This window comes from Cotesia glomerata, linkage group LG6 (genome assembly GCF_020080835.1).
Source record: "Cotesia glomerata isolate CgM1 linkage group LG6, MPM_Cglom_v2.3, whole genome shotgun sequence".
NCBI classification, from domain to species: domain Eukaryota; kingdom Metazoa; phylum Arthropoda; class Insecta; order Hymenoptera; family Braconidae; genus Cotesia; species Cotesia glomerata.
This window is the reverse complement of record NC_058163.1, coordinates 22,719,863-22,739,739: the sequence shown is the minus strand read 5'-3', so window position 1 is coordinate 22,739,739 and position 19,877 is coordinate 22,719,863. Positions and strand designations below refer to the sequence as shown.

Here is a 19,877-nt window from a genome sequence, read left to right as displayed (position 1 = left end):
TTGAGCCGCGGGGAATTATTTCCAATCAGTATAACCTCATTGTTGCATTTTACGGTGAAACTTGTTTCGTCGAAATCCATGTTTTCAATTTTGTAATCATGGTCATTGTACGTAAATGTTTGCGTTCCATTTGAGAATTGTAAGCCATGTGACTTTTGGTTATCGTTGGTAGGCATAAACCATTTGAAACTAGCTATTTGGTCTTTATTCAAACGAATTTCGATGACGTCCTTTATTTTTCTACAATACTGCATGTTTTCAACATAGCATTTTCTTTGCACATCGTTTTTATAGTTGAATTTTAAAATTCCACTACTCGATTTGTTGGTCGAAAATTCGTATATAGCTTCCAACCCATCAGAAGTAAACATTCCAACTTCCGTGACCGTATAGGTACTACCTTTGTGTTCGTTAACACAGATAGCCTCATTAGATCTTTTCCAAAACAAAACTTGATCGTCTTTTTTTAATTGTCCAACATAATTTGTGCGAAAAGTTTTGTGTCCAATGTTACTGTACACATATTCATCGAACGTATTCATGGCAAAACCTCCATAAATGAGTAACCCAGTTTCTTGACAGATATCATTCCATGTTTCATAATCAGAATACGTTTCTCCAGTCTTGTAAATCTTTCGTAAATTTAATATACTTGTGACAAATTTATTACATTGGCGTGGTTCTGTGGAGCTACAAACAGACAGTACACTCAATGGTACATTATGCATTGGAATCCGCAAAGAAAACATGAACTGTTTGGTTTTGAATATCCCGAATCCAATGGAAGGTATCAAATAGCAACCTATTTTGCCTTTTACATCCAACCAGTTAAACTCGAACTTAATTTCACCCTTAGTACTATTTAACCCGTGCAGTAATACTTCGATTGTTGGATGCATTATCGTTGTCACTATTCTGTTCACGGTTTCATAGAAATTACCGGGTATGTCAAGCACCGAGTATACTGATGCGTATAAGTCGGGAAATTTCATTACTTCGACGACTTTTTTAAGGTAAATACTGTAATTGACGTAGGGAATGTGTCTTTCAGAGTGTACAGCAAAGGCTGACGAATCTTGTCGAATATGGTCGCTGAATGCGACACCATCAACGGAATTTATCTTGGAATTCAACCTAGATAGTGCAATGCTACTTATATCACAGATGTAATCATTAAAATTGTTTATGTAATTAGACAATAATCGCGGTGCCGATAAATTAAGAATGGCACTGTATTCTTTCTCTGAGTTGCCGCTTGTAAGTTCTGGAATGGGAATAGATGGAATCCTCGGAATCAGTTTGATTATTATGTTATGATACCTTGATTTGTCAGGCAGATTGTTTGAATATATAAGCATGTACATTGAGAGAAATGTAGTCAATGAAATAATAGAATCTTCATCGATATTTGTGGTTTCGTCGTCCGTCGTCACTTCTCGTGCTATAAAATCGACAAATTGTTGGTACTTTGATGATTTTGAATCGTCTTTGTTGATGGAACGGATAATTTTAATGCCCAATTCACATAGATTTTTCATTTCGGAGTTATTGGAACTAGAAATTCTGTAGAACGGTGAAACTTTTAGTTGATCAATGTAATAATTTACAACGTTCTTTTCATAAGAGCTTAAACTGGGAATAAAAGGAAATAAGTTACGCAGTTTTGTTTTTATATCCAATAATTTCGTCACATCTGCTGATGTTGTTTGTTGAAGCTTCGTATCAATAGAATGGTTCAGCCTTTTCAATACTTCGAGCTTTTCGTTTATATCACCATCAAGGCGAGTACATTCATCAATTTTTCTAATTATTTTAGAGTCTAGACTGCTACTTGTAGATATTATCTCCAACATCTGATCATTAAGACGAGCAAACTCAATTTGTTTTTCTGATATTTGAGAGTCTAAGTTTTGAGTTGCTTGCATTTTTTCCGATATTGCATCGACAAGACGACCACGTTCATCCGTTTGCTTCTTAATTTCCGAATCTATGATTTGTCTATTCGACGATATTTCTCGGAGAAGACGACCGAGTTCCGCAATTTTTTTCTTGATTTGGGAATCTAGATCGTATTCTGTCTGAGTTTTCGTGAAAATCTGATCATCAAGGCGAGTGCATTCCGCACTTTTCCTTTTTATTTGTGAGTCTATGTTTTCACACGTTGTCATCATTTTATTCTTAAGATCGTTGAGACGATTACATTCCTTTGTTAGTTCTGATATTTGGGAATGCAAGTCTTTAATGGTTTGCATATTTTCCAATACGTCATGGTTAAGAAGGTCATGTTCATCGGTTTTCTTCTTAATTTTGAAATTTAGATCTTCCATCATTTTAGTTTTTTCTGAAATAAAACCGTAAAGACGATTGTTTTCATTATTCTTCTCTTGTATCTGTACGTCTATAGTTTTAATTGTTTGTGTTTTTTCCGTTATAAGATTTTCTAGCCGATCAATTTCTGTAGATTTTTCGTTTATTTGAGAGCCTAGATCCTTATTATTTTGAGTTTTCACGGATATTTCATGGTCAAGAAGATCACGTTTCTCAGCTTTGGTTTTGATTTCGGAATCTAGATCGTACCCTGTTTTAGTTTTCTTGAAAATCTGATCATCAAGGCGAGTGCATTCCGCACTTTTCCTTTTTATTTGTGAGTCTATGTTTTCACACGTTTTCATCTTTTTATTCATAAGATCGTTGAGACGATTACATTCGTTTGTTAGTTCTGATATTTGGGAATGCAAGTCTTTAATGGTTTGCATTTTTTCCAATACGTCATGGTTGAGAAGGTCATGTTCATCGGTTTTCTTCTTAATTCTGAAATTTAGATCTTTCATCATTTTAGTTTTTTCTGAAATAAAACCGTAAAGACGATTGTTTTCATTATTCTTCTCTTGTATCTGTACGTCTATAGTTTTAATTGTTTGTGTTTTTTCCGTTATAAGATTTTCTAGCCGATCAATTTCTCTAGATTTTTCGTTTATTTGAGAGCCTAGATCCTTATTATTTTGAGTTTTCACGGATATTTCACGGTCAAGAAGATCACGTTTCTCAGCTTTGGTTTTGATTTCGGAATCTAGATCGTACCCTGTTTTAGTTTTCTTGAAAATCTGATCATCAAGGCGAGTGCATTCCGCACTTTTCCTTTTTATTTGTGAGTCTATGTTTTCACACGTTTTCATCTTTTTATTCATAAGATCGTTGAGACGATTACATTCGTTTGTTAGTTCTGATATTTGGGAATGCAAGTCTTTAATGGTTTGCATTTTTTCCAATACGTCATGGTTGAGAAGGTCATGTTCATTGGTTTTCTTCTTAATTTTGAAATTTAGATCGTCCATCATTTTAGTTTTTTCTGAAATAAAACCGTTAAGACGATTGTTTTTATTATTCTTCTCCTGTATCTGTACGTCTATAGTTTTAATAATTTGTGTTTTTTCCGTTATAAGATTTTCTAGCCGATTAATTTCTGTAGATTTTTCGTTTATTTCCGAGCCTAGATCCTTATTATTTTGAGTTTTCACGGATATTTCACGGTCAAGAAGATCACGTTTCTCAGCTTTGGTTTTGATTTCGGAATCTAGATCGTATCCTGTCTGAGTTTTCTTGAAAATCTGATCATCAAGGAGATTGCATTCCGCAGTTTTTCTTTCTATTTGTAAGTCTATATTTTCACGCGTTTTCATCTTTTTATTCATAAGATCGTTGAGACGATTACATTCGTTTGTTAGTTCTGATATTTGGGAATGCAAGTCTTTAATGGTTTGCATTTTTTCCAATACGTCATGGTTGAGAAGGTCATGTTCATCGGTTTTCTTCTTAATTTTGAAATTTAGATCGTCCATCATTTTAGTTTTTTCTGAAATAAAACCGTTAAGACGATTGTTTTCATTATTCTTCTCCTGTATCTGCACGTCTATAGTTTTAATAGTTTGTGTTTTTTCCGTTATAAGATTTTCTAGCCGATCAATTTCTGTAGATTTTTCGTTTATTTCCGAGCCTAGATCCTTATTATTTTGAGTTTTCACGGATATTTCACGGTCAAGAAGATCACGTTTCTCAGCTTTGGTTTTGATTTCGGAATCTAGATCGTATCCTGTCTGAGTTTTCTTGAAAATCTGATCATCAAGGAGATTGCATTCCGCAGTTTTTCTTTCTATTTGTAAGTCTATATTTTCACGCGTTTTCATCTTTTTATTCATAAGATCGTTGAGACGATTACATTCGTTTGTTAGTTCTGATATTTGGGAATGCAAGTCTTTAATGGTTTGCATTTTTTCCAATACGTCATGGTTGAGAAGGTCATGTTCATCGGTTTTCTTCTTAATTTTGAAATTTAGATCGTCCATCATTTTAGTTTTTTCTGAAATAAAACCGTTAAGACGATTGTTTTCATTATTCTTCTCCTGTATCTGCACGTCTATAGTTTTAATAGTTTGTGTTTTTTCCGTTATAAGATTTTCTAGCCGATCAATTTCTGTAGATTTTTCGTTTATTTCCGAGCCTAGATCCTTATTATTTTGAGTTTTCACGGATATTTCACGGTCAAGAAGATCACGTTTCTCAGCTTTGGTTTTGATTTCGGAATCTAGATCGTATCCTGTCTGAGTTTTCTTGAAAATCTGATCATCAAGGAGATTGCATTCCGCAGTTTTTCTTTCTATTTGTAAGTCTATATTTTCACGCGTTTTCATATTTTTATTCATAAGATCGTTGAGTCGATTACATTCGTCAGTTTTTTCTAGTATTTGGGAATGCAAGTCTTTGATTATTTGAATTTTTTCCAATACGTCATGGTTGAGAAGGTCATGTTCATCGGTTTTCTTCTTAATTTTGAAATTTAGATCGTCCATCATTTTAGTTTTTTCTGAAATAAAACCGTTAAGACGATTGTTTTCATTATTCTTCTCCTGTATCTGCACGTCTATAGTTTTAATAGTTTGTGTTTTTTCCGTTATAAGATTTTCTAGCCGATCAATTTCTGTAGATTTTTCGTTTATTTCCGAGCCTAGATCCTTATTATTTTGAGTTTTCACGGATATTTCACGGTCAAGAAGATCACGTTTCTCAGCTTTGATTTTGATTTCGGAATCTAGATCGTATCCTGTCTGAGTTTTCTTGAAAATCTGATCATCAAGGAGATTGCATTCCGCAGTTTTTCTTTCTATTTGTAAGTCTATATTTTCACGCGTTTTCATATTTTTATTCATAAGATCGTTGAGTCGATTACATTCGTCAGTTTTTTCTAGTATTTGGGAATGCAAGTCTTTGATTATTTGAATTTTTTCCAATACGTCATGGTTGAGAAGGTCATGTTCATCGGTTTTCTTCTTAATTTTGAAATTTAGATCGTCCATCATTTTAGTTTTTTCTGAAATAAAACCGTTAAGACGATTGTTTTCATTATTCTTCTCCTGTATCTGTACGTCTATAGTTTTAATAGTTTGTGTTACTTCCGTTATAAGATTTTCTAGCCGATCAATTTCTGTAGATTTTTCGTTTATTTCCAAGCCTAGATCCTTATTATTTTGAGTTTTCACGGATATTTCACGGTCAAGAAGATCACGTTTCTCAGCTTTGGTTTTGATTTCGGAATCTAGATCGTACCCTGTTTTAGTTTTCTTGAAAATCTGATCATCAAGGAGAGTGCATTCCGCAGTTTTTCTTTTTATTTGTAAGTCTATATTTTCACACGTTTTCATCTTTTCATTCATAAGATCGTTGAGTCGATTACATTCGTCAGTTTTTTCTTGTATTTGGGAATGCAAGTCTTTGATTGTTTGAATTTTTTTCAATACGTCATGGTTGAGAAGGTCATGTTCATCGGTTTTCTTCTTAATTTTGAAATTTAGATCGTCCATCATTTTAGTTTTTTCTGAAATAAAACCGTTAAGACGATTGTTTTCATTATTTTTCTCCTGTATCTGTATCTCTATGATTTTAGTTGTTTGTATTTTTTCAGCTATAAGTTTGCAGAGACGATCAATTTCTTCAGATTTTTCGTTCATTTGAGAATCTAGATCTTTGCTTTTCTGGTTTTTCACGGACATTTCACGGTCAAGAAATTCACGTTTCTCAGATTTAGTTTTAACTTGCGAATCGAGATCGTCATTTATTTTGGTTTTTTCTGAAATAAAACCGTTAAGACGATTGTTTTCATTATTCTTCTCCTGTATCTGTACGTCTATAGTTTTAATTGTTTGTGTTCTTTCCGTTATAAGATTTTCTAGCCGATCAATTTCTCTAGATTTTTCGTTTATTTGAGAACCTAGATCCTTATTTGTTTGAGTTTTTACGGATATTTCACGGTCAAGAAGATCACGTTTCTCAGCTTTGGTTTTAACTTGGGAATCGAGATCGTCATTTATTTTGGTTTTTTCTGAAATAAAACCGTTAAGACGATCATAATCATTATTTTTCTCCTGTATCTGTACGTCTATGGTCTTAGTTGTTTGCATTTTTTCCGCTATAAGTTTTTCGAGCCGATCAATTTCTTTAGATTTCTTCTTTATTTGAGCTTCAAGACCCTTATATTTCTGGGTTTTCTCGAATGTTTCACGGTCAAGAAGATCACGTTTGTCAGCAATTGTTTTAATTTGGAAATTGAGATTCTCATTTATTTTCGTTTTTTCTGAAATTAGACCGTTGAGACGATTGCAATCATTACTTTTCTCCTGTATCTGTATGTCTATGATTTCAGTTGTTTGTATTTTTTCGGCTATAAGTTTACAGAGACGATCAATTTCTATAGATTTTTCGTCTATTTGAGAATCTAGATCCTTATTTTTTTGGTTTTTCACGGATATTTCACGGTCTAGACGATCACGTTTCTCAGCTTTGGTTTTAACTTGGGAATCGAGATCGTCATTGATTTTTGTTTTTTCTGAAATAAAACCGTTAAGACGACTATAATCATTATTTTTCTCCTGTACTTGTAGGTCTATGGTTTGAGTTGTTTGTATTTTTTCCGCTATAAGTTTTTCCAGCCGATCAATTTCTTTAGATTTCTCGTTCATTTTAGAATCTAGATCTTTGTTTTTTTGGTTTTTCACAAATATTTCACGGTCAAGAAGATCACGTTTCTCAGCTTTAGTTTTAACTTGGGAATCGAGATCGTCATTTATTTTGGTTTTTTCTGAAATAAAACCGTTAAGACGATCATAATCATTATTTTTCTCCTGTATCTGTATGTCTATAGTTTTAATTGATTCTATTTTTTCCGCTATAAGTTTTCCGAGCCGATCAATTTCTTGAAACTTTTCGTTTATTTGAGAATCTAGATCGTTGTTTTTCTGGTTTTTTACGGAGATTTCATGATCTAGAAGATCACGTTTCTCAGCTTTGGTTTTAACTTGGGAATCGAGATCGTCATTGATTTTTGTTTTTTCTGAAATAAAACCGTTAAGACGACTATAATCATTATTTTTCTCCTGTACTTGTAGGTCTATGGTTTGAGTTGTTTGTATTTTTTCCGCTATAAGTTTTTCCAGCCGATCAATTTCTTTAGATTTCTCGTTCATTTTAGAATCTAGATCTTTGTTTTTTTGGTTTTTCACGAATATTTCACGGTCAAGAAGATCACGTTTCTCAGCTTTAGTTTTAACTTGGGAATCGAGATCGTCATTTATTTTGGTTTTTTCTGAAATAAAACCGTTGAGACGATCATAATCATTATTTTTCTCCTGTATCTGTACGTCTATGGTCTTAGTTGTTTGCATTTTTTCCGCTATAAGTTTTTCGAGCCGATCAATTTCTTTAGATTTCATCTTTATTTGAGCTTCAAGACCCTTATATTTCTGGGTTTTCTCGAATGTTTCACGGTCAAGAAGATCACGTTTGTCAGCAATTGTTTTAATTTGGAAATTGAGATTCTCATTTATTTTCGTTTTTTCTGAAATTAGACCGTTGAGACGATTGCAATCATTACTTTTCTCCTGTATCTGTATGTCTATGATTTCAGTTGTTTGTATTTTTTCGGCTATAAGTTTACAGAGACGATCAATTTCTATAGATTTTTCGTCTATTTGAGAATCTAGATCCTTATTTTTTTGGTTTTTCACGGATATTTCACGGTCTAGACGATCACGTTTCTCAGCTTTGGTTTTAACTTGGGAATCGAGATCGTCATTGATTTTTGTTTTTTCTGAAATAAAACCGTTAAGACGACTATAATCATTATTTTTCTCCTGTACTTGTAGGTCTATGGTTTGAGTTGTTTGTATTTTTTCCGCTATAAGTTTTTCCAGCCGATCAATTTCTTTAGATTTCTCGTTCATTTTAGAATCTAGATCTTTGTTTTTTTGGTTTTTCACAAATATTTCACGGTCAAGAAGATCACGTTTCTCAGCTTTAGTTTTAACTTGGGAATCGAGATCGTTATTTATTTTGGTTTTTTCTGAAATAAAACCGTTAAGACGATCATAATCATTATTTTTCTCCTGTATCTGTATGTCTATAGTTTTAATTGATTCTATTTTTTCCGCTATAAGTTTTCCGAGCCGATCAATTTCTTGAAACTTTTCGTTTATTTGAGAATCTAGATCGTTGTTTTCTGGTTTTTTACGGAGATTTCATGATCTAGAAGATCACGTTTCTCAGCTTTGGTTTTAACTTGGGAATCGAGATCGTCATTGATTTTTGTTTTTTCTGAAATAAAACCGTTAAGACGACTATAATCATTATTTTTCTCCTGTACTTGTAGGTCTATGGTTTGAGTTGTTTGTATTTTTTCCGCTATAAGTTTTTCCAGCCGATCAATTTCTTTAGATTTCTCGTTCATTTTAGAATCTAGATCTTTGTTTTTTTGGTTTTTCACGAATATTTCACGGTCAAGAAGATCACGTTTCTCAGCTTTGGTTTTAACTTGGGAATCGAGATCGTCATTTATTTTGGTTTTTTCTGAAATAAAACCGTTGAGACGATCATAATCATTATTTTTCTCCTGTATCTGTACGTCTATGGTCTTAGTTGTTTGCATTTTTTCCGCTATAAGTTTTTCGAGCCGATCAATTTCTTTAGATTTCATCTTTATTTGAGCTTCAAGACCCTTATATTTCTGGGTTTTCTCGAATGTTTCACGGTCAAGAAGATCACGTTTGTCAGCAATTGTTTTAATTTGGAAATTGAGATTCTCATTTATTTTCGTTTTTTCTGAAATTAGACCGTTGAGACGATTGCAATCATTACTTTTCTCCTGTATCTGTATGTCTATGATTTCAGTTATTTGTATTTTTTCGGCTATAAGTTTACAGAGACGATCGATTTCTATAGATTTTTCGTCTATTTGAGAATCTAGATCCTTATTTTTTTGGTTTTTCACGGATATTTCACGGTCTAGACGATCACGTTTCTCAGCTTTGGTTTTAACTTGGGAATCGAGATCGTCATTGATTTTTGTTTTTTCTGAAATAAAACCGTTAAGACGACTATAATCATTATTTTTCTCCTGTACTTGTAGGTCTATGGTTTGAGTTGTTTGTATTTTTTCCGCTATAAGTTTTTCCAGCCGATCAATTTCTTTAGATTTCTCGTTCATTTTAGAATCTAGATCTTTGTTTTTTTGGTTTTTCACAAATATTTCACGATCAAGAAGATCACGTTTCTCAGCTTTAGTTTTAACTTGGGAATCGAGATCGTCATTTATTTTGGTTTTTTCTGAAATAAAACCGTTAAGACGATCATAATCATTATTTTTCTCCTGTATCTGTATGTCTATAGTTTTAATTGATTCTATTTTTTCCGCTATAAGTTTTCCGAGCCGATCAATTTCTTGAAACTTTTCGTTTATTTGAGAATCTAGATCGTTGTTTTTCTGGTTTTTTACGGAGATTTCATGATCTAGAAGATCACGTTTCTCAGCTTTGGTTTTAACTTGGGAATCGAGATCGTCATTGATTTTTGTTTTTTCTGAAATAAAACCGTTAAGACGACTATAATCATTATATTTCTCCTGTATTTGTAGGTCTATGGTTTGAGTTGTTTGTATTTTTTCCGCTATAAGTTTTTCCAGCCGATCAATTTCTTTAGATTTCTCGTTCATTTTAGAATCTAGATCTTTGTTTTTTTGGTTTTTCACAAATATTTCACGGTCAAGAAGATCACGTTTCTCAGCTTTAGTTTTAACTTGGGAATCGAGATCGTCATTTATTTTGGTTTTTTCTGAAATAAAACCGTTAAGACGATCATAATCATTTTTTATCTCTTGTGTCTGCATGTCTATAGATTTAAGCGATTCTACTTTTTCCCTTAACGGTTTTCCGAGCCGATCAATTTCTTGAAACTTTTCGTTTATTTGAGAATCTAGATCGTTGTTTTTCTGGTTTTTTACGGAGATTTCATGATCTAGAAGATCACGTTTCTCAGCTTTGGTTTTAACTTGGGAATCGAGATCGTCATTGATTTTTGTTTTTTCTGAAATAAAACCGTTAAGACGACTATAATCATTATTTTTCTCCTGTACTTGTAGGTCTATGGTTTGAGTTGTTTGTATTTTTTCCGCTATAAGTTTTTCCAGCCGATCAATTTCTTTAGATTTCTCGTTCATTTTAGAATCTAGATCTTTGTTTTTTTGGTTTTTCACGAATATTTCACGGTCAAGAAGATCACGTTTCTCAGCTTTAGTTTTAACTTGGGAATCGAGATCGTCATTTATTTTGGTTTTTTCTGAAATAAAACCGTTAAGACGATCATAATCATTATTTTTCTCCTGTATCGGTATGTCTATAGTTTTAATTGATTCTATTTTTCCGCTATAAGTTTTCCGAGCCGATCAATTTCTTGAAACTTTTCGTTTATTTGAGAATCTAGATCGTTGTTTTTCTGGTTTTTTACGGAGAGTTCATGATCTAGAAGATCACGTTTCTCAGCTTTGGTTTTAACTTGGGAATCGAGATCGTCATTGATTTTTGTTTTTTCTGAAATAAAACCGTTAAGACGACTATAATCATTATTTTCTCCTGTACTTGTAGGTCTATGGTTTGAGTTGTTTGTATTTTTTCCGCTATAAGTTTTTCCAGCCGATCAATTTCTTTAGATTTCTCGTTCATTTTAGAATCTAGATCTTTGTTTTTTTGGTTTTTCACGAATATTTCACGGTCAAGAAGATCACGTTTCTCAGCTTTAGTTTTAACTTGGGAATCGAGATCGTCATTTATTTTGGTTTTTTCTGAAATAAAACCGTTAAGACGATCATAATCATTATTTTTCTCCTGTATCTGTATGTCTATAGTTTTAATTGATTCTATTTTTTCCGCTATAAGTTTTCCGAGCCGATCAATTTCTTGAAACTTTTCGTTTATTTGAGAATCTAGATCGTTGTTTTTCTGGTTTTTTACGGAGATTTCATGATCTAGAAGATCACGTTTCTCAGCTTTGGTTTTAACTTGGGAATCGAGATCGTCATTGATTTTTGTTTTTTCTGAAATAAAACCGTTAAGACGACTATAATCATTATTTTTCTCCTGTACTTGTAGGTCTATGGTTTGAGTTGTTTGTATTTTTTCCGCTATAAGTTTTTCCAGCCGATCAATTTCTTTAGATTTCTCGTTCATTTTAGAATCTAGATCTTTGTTTTTTTGGTTTTTCACGAATATTTCACGGTCAAGAAGATCACGTTTCTCAGCTTTAGTTTTAACTTGGGAATCGAGATCGTCATTTATTTTGGTTTTTTCTGAAATAAAACCGTTAAGACGATCATAATCATTATTTTTCTCCTGTATCGGTATGTCTATAGTTTTAATTGATTCTATTTTTTCCGCTATAAGTTTTCCGAGCCGATCAATTTCTTGAAACTTTTCGTTTATTTGAGAATCTAGATCGTTGTTTTTCTGGTTTTTTACGGAGAGTTCATGATCTAGAAGATCACGTTTCTCAGCTTTGGTTTTAACTTGGGAATCGAGATCGTCATTGATTTTTGTTTTTTCTGAAATAAAACCGTTAAGACGACTATAATCATTATTTTTCTCCTGTACTTGTAGGTCTATGGTTTGAGTTGTTTGTATTTTTTCCGCTATAAGTTTTTCCAGCCGATCAATTTCTTTAGATTTCTCGTTCATTTTAGAATCTAGATCTTTGTTTTTTTGGTTTTTCACGAATATTTCACGGTCAAGAAGATCACGTTTCTCAGCTTTAGTTTTAACTTGGGAATCGAGATCGTCATTTATTTTGGTTTTTTCTGAAATAAAACCGTTAAGACGATCATAATCATTATTTTTCTCCTGTATCTGTACGTCTATGGTCTTAGTTGTTTGCATTTTTTCCGCTATAAGTTTTTCGAGCCGATCAATTTCTTTAGATTTCTTCTTTATTTGAGCTTCTAGACCCTTATATTTCTGGGTTTTCTCGAATGTTTCACGGTCAAGAAGATCACGTTTGTCAGCAATTGTTTTAATTTGGAAATTGAGATTCTCATTTATTTTCGTTTTTTCTGAAATTAGACCGTTGAGACGATTGCAATCATTATTTTTCTCCTGTATCTGTATGTCTATAGTTTTAATTGATTCTATTTTTTCCGCTATAAGTTTTCCGAGCCGATCAATTTCTTGAAACTTTTCGTTTATTTGAGAATCTAGATCGTTGTTTTTCTGGTTTTTTACGGAGATTTCATGATCTAGAAGATCTCGTTTCTCAGCTTTGGTTTTAATTTGGGAATCGATACCGTCACTAATTTTGGTTTTCTCTGAAATTTGACCGTCAAGACGCGTACATTCTTCCGTTTTTTCCTCTATTTGTACATCTACCGTCTTACCCGTTCGTTTCTTCTCCGATATAAGATTGATCAGGCTAGTACATTCATCATTTTTTTCCTTTATTTCATAGTTTTTGTCCTCTATTTTGGAGTTTAGAGTCCGTAGTTGTTCTTCTTTTACGCGTATATCATTCATCAGATCTTCTAATTTTTTTCTTCCGGACGCTATTCCTTCCTGTAACTCAATAAGTGTATCATCTTCCTCCAACGAGTTTTTCAATTGTTCAGGAGTTATTACTTTTTCTTGAGGATCATTAATTTTTTCCGTTTTTCGTGGCCATAAAAATGTCACTAATATGATAACCACTACTAATAAAGTAAACCATAATTTACTATTGCACGATGTTCTTTTCAATTGATTTTCCATTTTTCAGTTTCGTTTTATCGATAATTACGTTATCTTCTATAATAATTTTTACAGCTATTCTTTAGTTACGATATTTATTGTGACGCATTCATTATTTGTATCAATGAGGTTGTGGTAATTATTAACATTAGTCACAGAATATTTTTGGTTGATTAATCATGAGACATTTACTATTAACAAATCCTTATCAAAAGAAGCACTTATATTTAGTAGTACAATATATCATATGACATTGTCAATCTTCTATTGTCTCTGAAGTACTTTAGCCATGTGAATTCTGTGATTATCAACTCGTGTTACATTTTATTTAAAAAAAGCTAGTGCAAAAAAACAACTCGTAGTTGATAAAAAAATTTTAGCCTCAACAGGGTCTAAAGTAATTCAATACTGTCCGGTAAATAATTATATTAAAATTTTTTTTTCCAAAGGCACTATTTTATTTAGACAACCTCGTTGATGCTAATATTTATTAAAAAAAAAAACAAAAAAAAAATGTATCCCGTGGCAGTCGGAAAACCAAACTCGAGCCAGAGGCTTTTGTTGTGCGACAACAGTTAGTTGCGTACATACTATATAATATAGCTGCATCGGACTTTGAGCAGTGTGCCACAAAGGTCAAAGCTGGCTCTGCCTAAGGCAGATCTACGCGGGCATTACGCTGTTTTGAATATACTACGCTTATATTATGTACCCTTTTACTCTTAACGCCAATGGCGTGCACCAGACTAGTAATCAACTTTTCGCTTCTTTCTCTTTCACTCTTTACCTCAACTCACCACGCGAGCAATCACGTTCATTTTTTTACCATTTTTTATTATTTAGATTTTTTATGCCTCATATTAATACCCTCTCACACACACATACACACATATACTGTTTTATCTCGGTTCATTTTCTATTCCGGGATTTCAATCATCCAGCAACCGACTCCGACCTACTTGTCTATAACTTATAAATTATCTTTAACGAATACTAAATAAGAGCTTGAGTTATGCTAGACATTAACTATCGGCTATAAAATCCACGTAATACGTATTTGCATTAACTATTATTGATAACTATATATCTTTATATTTATAAAAAAAACATGTATAGTTACACATATATGCGATAATGATAAATAGAACGTATTGTGGTTCGTAAGACCATGGAAATGATTACTGCTGGTGTAGGAGTTGAAGAGCTCTGTTCTGGTTATTGGTCGGGCCGTGCCACCGAACAGCAGGGAAACGTCGAGAATTTCTGGTGTTACACGTCAAGATTCCCGCAACCACAATCAGTCACGATTGTCCTCTTCGTTTACGCTTCTCATACATCCCATAATCCGTACCGAGCACCCCTTTCTTCTTTTCTCTCGTCACTTATACACTTTTACATCATTTTTGTACACCCGGCTCCAGATGAATTAAATCGATAACTTATTGGTAATCTTTCAAGGTGTTTGTTGCTCTTTATTACTTTTTTCATTTCAAAAAAACGACTAAAGGACTTTCCCTGATTGACACAATGAGTCAATCTAGTTAATGACTTTTATCCGTCAAATCAAACTTACATACTGATAAATATTAACTTTATTCATTCATTTCTAATCAAGCCAAAAAATTTTTATTCAATCAAGTAAATTTTATTTTAAATAATTTTCTTGTTTCAAGATTTTTTTTCTTTCGAATCAAGTTAATTTTTATTAGCGTTAAAGATATATGAGTGTGAAAAATTTTTTTGATTTATAGGTTAATAATTTTCTTACAAGTAAATTTTTATTCAAAGAATTTAGTGAAAATTTCATATTATCGTAATAGTCATAATTGAGTCGTTAATTTAAATAATAAACTTCTGATACTATTCAATTATAACGTACAAGAAATAAGTTTTAAAAACAAGGATGTTGATTCTGCAAGTAATCACATGTTCGTCTAAAAGATTGAGTCATCTACGTTTCAGTACCTATACGCTATTATCAAGATGAAAACACGAATAGCTCATTAAATAAGTTATGGTCTTTAAGCAAAATAGAATAAGCTTAGACATTTCAACTTGGGCTCACCGCGTAATTTTGTTGCACCAACAGGATGACATCCTAAATCGAAATTGAATGAAAAATATAAAAATGTAAACTTTATATATGATATCATTAACTACAAAAAATATCATTTACTGGGTGGTAATATATAACATAAACTGCGGTGTCAAGTGTATATTTTAAAGTTTTTCATCCACCAGCATGGAGCATAAGATATTATTATTGTAGCTCGAAGCTCAAGTCGTATACTTATATATTGCTCCATAAAATTAGCAATGAGCATTACTTGTAAAGAGAGCAAAGCAAAAAGACCGAGAATGAAGACGGAGGAAATGAGTGTGTTGATCTTAATAAATAATAAATTAATAATTTAAAAGTTGTATATTAATGTTAAAAGCCGATGTTAAAGCACATAACACGCGCTCGAGAGATCATAATGGTCCGCGGATTCTCTTTGTGAAGCACTGGACCGAATGATTGCTCAAGTTGGGAACTGGTGTCTCGGACGTGCTCGTGAGTAGGTACGCCCTTCAGAAACCAAGATGAGTTTCTCCTTTGTACTGGTAAATCGCTAATAATTAGATAATCACTCATCCATCATGCGTTCGCCAAACAAAGCCTTTTTAACTTACCCAAACATTTTAAGCGCTTTGATAATTACTTTGCAGTTTTACACTTGAGCTTCAGCTTCCTAATTTGTATTTACTTATTTTTTTCTTTTTCAATATTCTCATTCGTATAATTACTAAAGTTCATCAAAGTATAACGTGTAGTGTCGAATTTATATTTATTTTTTTTTGTATCGTTATTTTATTTTGCCGGAAGAATAAAAGTGTTAAATCACGACACACGACAGATGTCTCGGCTCTCATCGAGAAGATACTCTATTTCAACTGTATATATTTATATCTATGGATACAAAAGCAAAAAAATGAAAAAAAAAAAAAATAATAATAATAAAGAGCCGAGTAGAGTGAAAAGAGTGAGAGGGACAACGAGGGATTCCCAACTTGACGATTTTTAGCCTACGGCGGGGTACCGATGGAAAAGTTGCATCCTTGAGTGCTCTGCTCTGTTTTTCGACTGCCGACGTTCGCTGACGAATTGAAAAAAAAAAAAAATAATAAAACTCTACAATATACAATATAAAATAAAATATAAAATGAAAAAAGTGTAGTTTAAAAAATAAAACATAAATAACAAAATTTATGTATTAACTTGCCGTTGTCCTGTTATAAATGAAATATACGGTGAAAAAATATATTTTCGATTTTGTCTACTAGTAGGATAGTAGATAGTGAATTGCATAATGATTAGATTTCATCGGTATAAATTCATTTTTTTTTATATATATAAAATTATCTTTGCACTAATTTCAGTTTAAATTTTCAAACTAAAATCCAATATCAATAATTATCAAAGCTTACTCGCGTGACGAATTGAGCAGGTAGATGGATTCGTTTCCCAGAATCGCGGATCTTGTAAAAAAGTAAAAAAAACTGTGAATAAAAAAAGATAGTCTGAGATGCAGAGGTACTGTAAGAGTTGTAAGCGAGGGTCCTCTGTAGTAGACGTGCTTTTATTCCCTTGGCTTTTTCTAGTTTCTTTTACTATTTCCTTCCTTTGTACATGGGCGTCTGTTTGCTTTGCACTGAGCTCATTAGCCAACTCGAGGGGCACTATATATACTCACCTTACACACATATATATATAAATATATATAGAAATGTTACCTACCTTACTCTTTTCTCCTGTCCGCAACAAATGATTAAGATGGTCGTTATACAACGTTAGCAAGCGGGACATTAAAAATATCAAAAATGATATATCACCCGATATTTGTTTCATTCCTTCGGATTCAATAATGCCTTCACAACTTATAACAACACTGTATTTGCTATTTTACTTCGATCTAGCTCAATGAATCACTTAAAGTCTTCAACGGTGTCTGTATGTATATGTAATGTCTGTAGTGAAAAATAGTTATGGTTATTATTATGAATATATATTTGATGGAGATGAACTTGGAAATAAGCAGAGTAGTCACCGTGAATTTCAGCAGCTTATGAATATTCAAAATGTTGCTGCAGAGTTGATGAGCTTAACAAATTTGGCACCCAAGTTGGCATGTTAATAACCTCGTCTTACTTTTACTCGTTCCGGCTTGTAAATTCAAAATTATATGAAATTCCGGTTTCAATTTATGTAATGAATAAATTATATAATTATAATTTTAAATATTTTTTTGGAAAAGTATTACTTGGAAAAAGTTAAAAAAATTTTAAAAGAATTGTTGGGTAGCTTTAGTTTATTTTTTGTTTGCTCGGAAGGGCGAGTCGAGTTGGGGTGTGAGGTAGAGAATAAGAAAATTCTCGGTAGACAGTCCCGGTATGAGACTGGATAACAAGCTTTGAAGTAAACCCGGCATTTAGACGCCGGAGAAAAATGTTTTTCCGTTTGGTTTCTTTCCAAGGATCCAGTTTTATATCTTAATTCGCGAGATAAAGTTTTCCGAGGTTTTATTCCTTGAGAATGAAACAAACTTACGTTTGAAATGCTAAGTAAAATTGTAATGATAACAGAGAAATAATGATTATAATAACGACGAAACACTGAGATTTATTTTGCTGAGTTTTAGGTTAAATTTTTTACCCGCTTTCTGTTTTTTGTCAACTCATTATTTTTATTCTTATATCTCAATCTGAGTTTAAATTTGTTTTCAATTTTTTTTTTTGCGTGAAGCTAAAGTTAATTGTGATAAAAAGTTGTGATTTAGTGTTTTTACTTGTTTTCAATTTTAAGTAGAAAATTGATTTTCAATCTTTTTGGCTAATAATATCAAAATCAAGACAAGAAATTTTTGAAGAAAGAAATGCAAAACTAGTATTAAAAATCTTCAACAGATGGCGTATGATCGCTGGATCGTCTCTTTACAAGAGAGTTAAGTTTTAGAAGATAAGGTATGAAATGAAAATCAATTTTTTTGACTTAGAAACTTAGTTTTTAGTTTAATCAACGATCAAATCAGAAAATTGTTGACAAGACACAAAAAATTAGTAAACTTTTGAAAAAGCAAGCGCCAATTTAAGTCTAAAGACAATTGACAATTGAGCAGAACAAAAGATCGATATCATAACTCTGAGAAATTTTAATGACTAGAATTATTCCCGGATGATGCCTAAATTAGCGCAAAAGCAAAATCGACACGTATAAAGGAGTAATCCTCCCTATAACGAACAAAAACAATGGATCCAATCACACACCGCGATAACAATGGTTGAAACACAACAATTGCGTAGAGACCCCCCATGAAGATACGCGCCCAGTTGGTAATTGGACGATACAGAGTCCGGGAAGCTTGCGTAGGGTTCTACGTGCCAAGTACTCGAAGAGCCCTTAACCGAGCCAAGTTTCACCGGGGTTATGTAGACACTAGAGCCATTGTTTGTGTACATTATCCGGGTCCTTACCAACTCGTCGTGGAGTCCAAGCTCTGAGCTGTTCTCGGTTGACGAATTTATCGTGCGTATCAATTGCAATCCTCTTTCCCATTTGACAACAATTGTTGTTTGACAAATAAATGCACTTCAAATGGAATTAGAATTGGTAGTGGTATTGGTAAGATATTAGAGGACTAAATGCCGGAGCAAGGTACATAATAATAACAATGACAGATGGCTCGCTCGAAATAAATAACAAAAAATGAAACGGATTTAGGATCTAGGATTTTTTGCTCGACCAATACCCCAAGGCGTTGGTTTGCCTCACAAGAGGGAGTAGCTCGCCTACACTTCCGATATCCATATTATAATAAATCATAACAATAGACCGTTCAAATTGGTGCTTTGGCTCGCCACATGCTACTCAAGGGGCGGACTTTTTTATTTCGCTGATAACCATATCAACTTTCCTTAATTTGAATTATTTAGGCGATACTTTTATGTTTCATTCATAAACACTTCTAAAAATTCTATGATGTCGCCAATTTCCTTATAAAGCCATATAAACTTGATATGTCCATGTATGCCTATATGACCTTATATAAGTCTATTAAATTTTCTGATCCGGCCATATATGTCCATATTTTTACACGGAAGTAGTTTTAGTTTTTTTGATTTTAGAAGACCAATAAAAGAAGATAGTTTTGCAACGAAGTACAGATACAATGCGTTTAACGATTGAGAAATCTAATAAAGTAGCAGCATAAAAGTTGGTCACTTTAGCTCGGAGCTAAAGTAATTTCGTCTTGCAATATGAAGTGGAGGAATATGAACTAGCAACTACCAGTTACTGGAAACTAGATGGTGAATACCGAGTACCAAAGGACGAAGGAGTATCTTTCTTATAACTATAAGCAGGGCTGGTAAATGGCAGCCATAGTCATAGTCTAGCATATACTAGACCTTTGGGTACTAGGGGACGTAACGCAATATCCTAACGTGGTTCAGTCATTTCCTGGTTGGCCATATAGCCCCAACACGGGTAAGAGGAAGCTCTTCAACCCTCTTCTTCTTCCCCGGGGACTATTTTGTCAAAGGATCTTTATTCGACGATGACTATATACGATATATATTATATCATGATACCCGGGGGCGGATTGGTAAGGTAAACGTGCGTTACATTAGTGATAACCAATTTACTAGCGATCGCTGAAGAGACACTTTCTGTTGATCATAAAAATGAACATAAAAGGCTGCTTCGGTAGTCCACATCAAGCTCTAATAAATCAACGGAGGCATGTCATATCATAT

General features: G+C 32.9%; 3 protein-coding genes across 3 annotated transcripts in view; 1 reads left to right on the top strand and 2 right to left on the bottom strand.

Annotated features, from left to right (window-relative positions):
• Positions 1–308: 308 nt before the first annotated feature.
• LOC123268071 (uncharacterized protein PFB0145c-like) lies at positions 309–10,537 on the bottom strand (the record flags this gene model as incomplete). Its single annotated transcript, XM_044732954.1, has 4 exons — positions 8,558–10,537; positions 6,748–8,432; positions 5,992–6,201; positions 309–5,445 (listed from the first exon to the last, which is right to left on the bottom strand). Coding segments are annotated over exons 1-4 (9,012 nt in total), but the record flags the coding sequence as incomplete, so codon positions are not given.
• Positions 10,538–10,838: 301 nt separating this feature from the next.
• Positions 10,839–13,106, bottom strand: LOC123268070 (putative leucine-rich repeat-containing protein DDB_G0290503). The gene has a single exon (XM_044732953.1). It carries the CDS (start codon positions 13,104–13,106, stop codon positions 10,839–10,841), a length of 2,268 nt encoding a protein of 755 aa, XP_044588888.1.
• Positions 13,107–13,377: 271 nt separating this feature from the next.
• The window catches only part of LOC123267630 (transcription factor AP-2-epsilon), a 160,815-nt gene continuing 154,315 nt past the window's right edge, over positions 13,378–19,877 (top strand). Inside the window, exon 1 of the mRNA XM_044732354.1 lies at positions 13,378–13,500. The gene's annotated coding sequence lies outside the window, so the exon portion shown is untranslated. The remainder of the gene's footprint in view (positions 13,501–19,877) is intronic.

Bases quoted from the DNA above. Each gene is read 5' to 3' on its own strand.
- LOC123268070 (XM_044732953.1), bottom strand. From the start codon at position 13,106: ATGGAAAATCAATTGAAAAGAACATCGTGCAATAGTAAATTATGGTTT.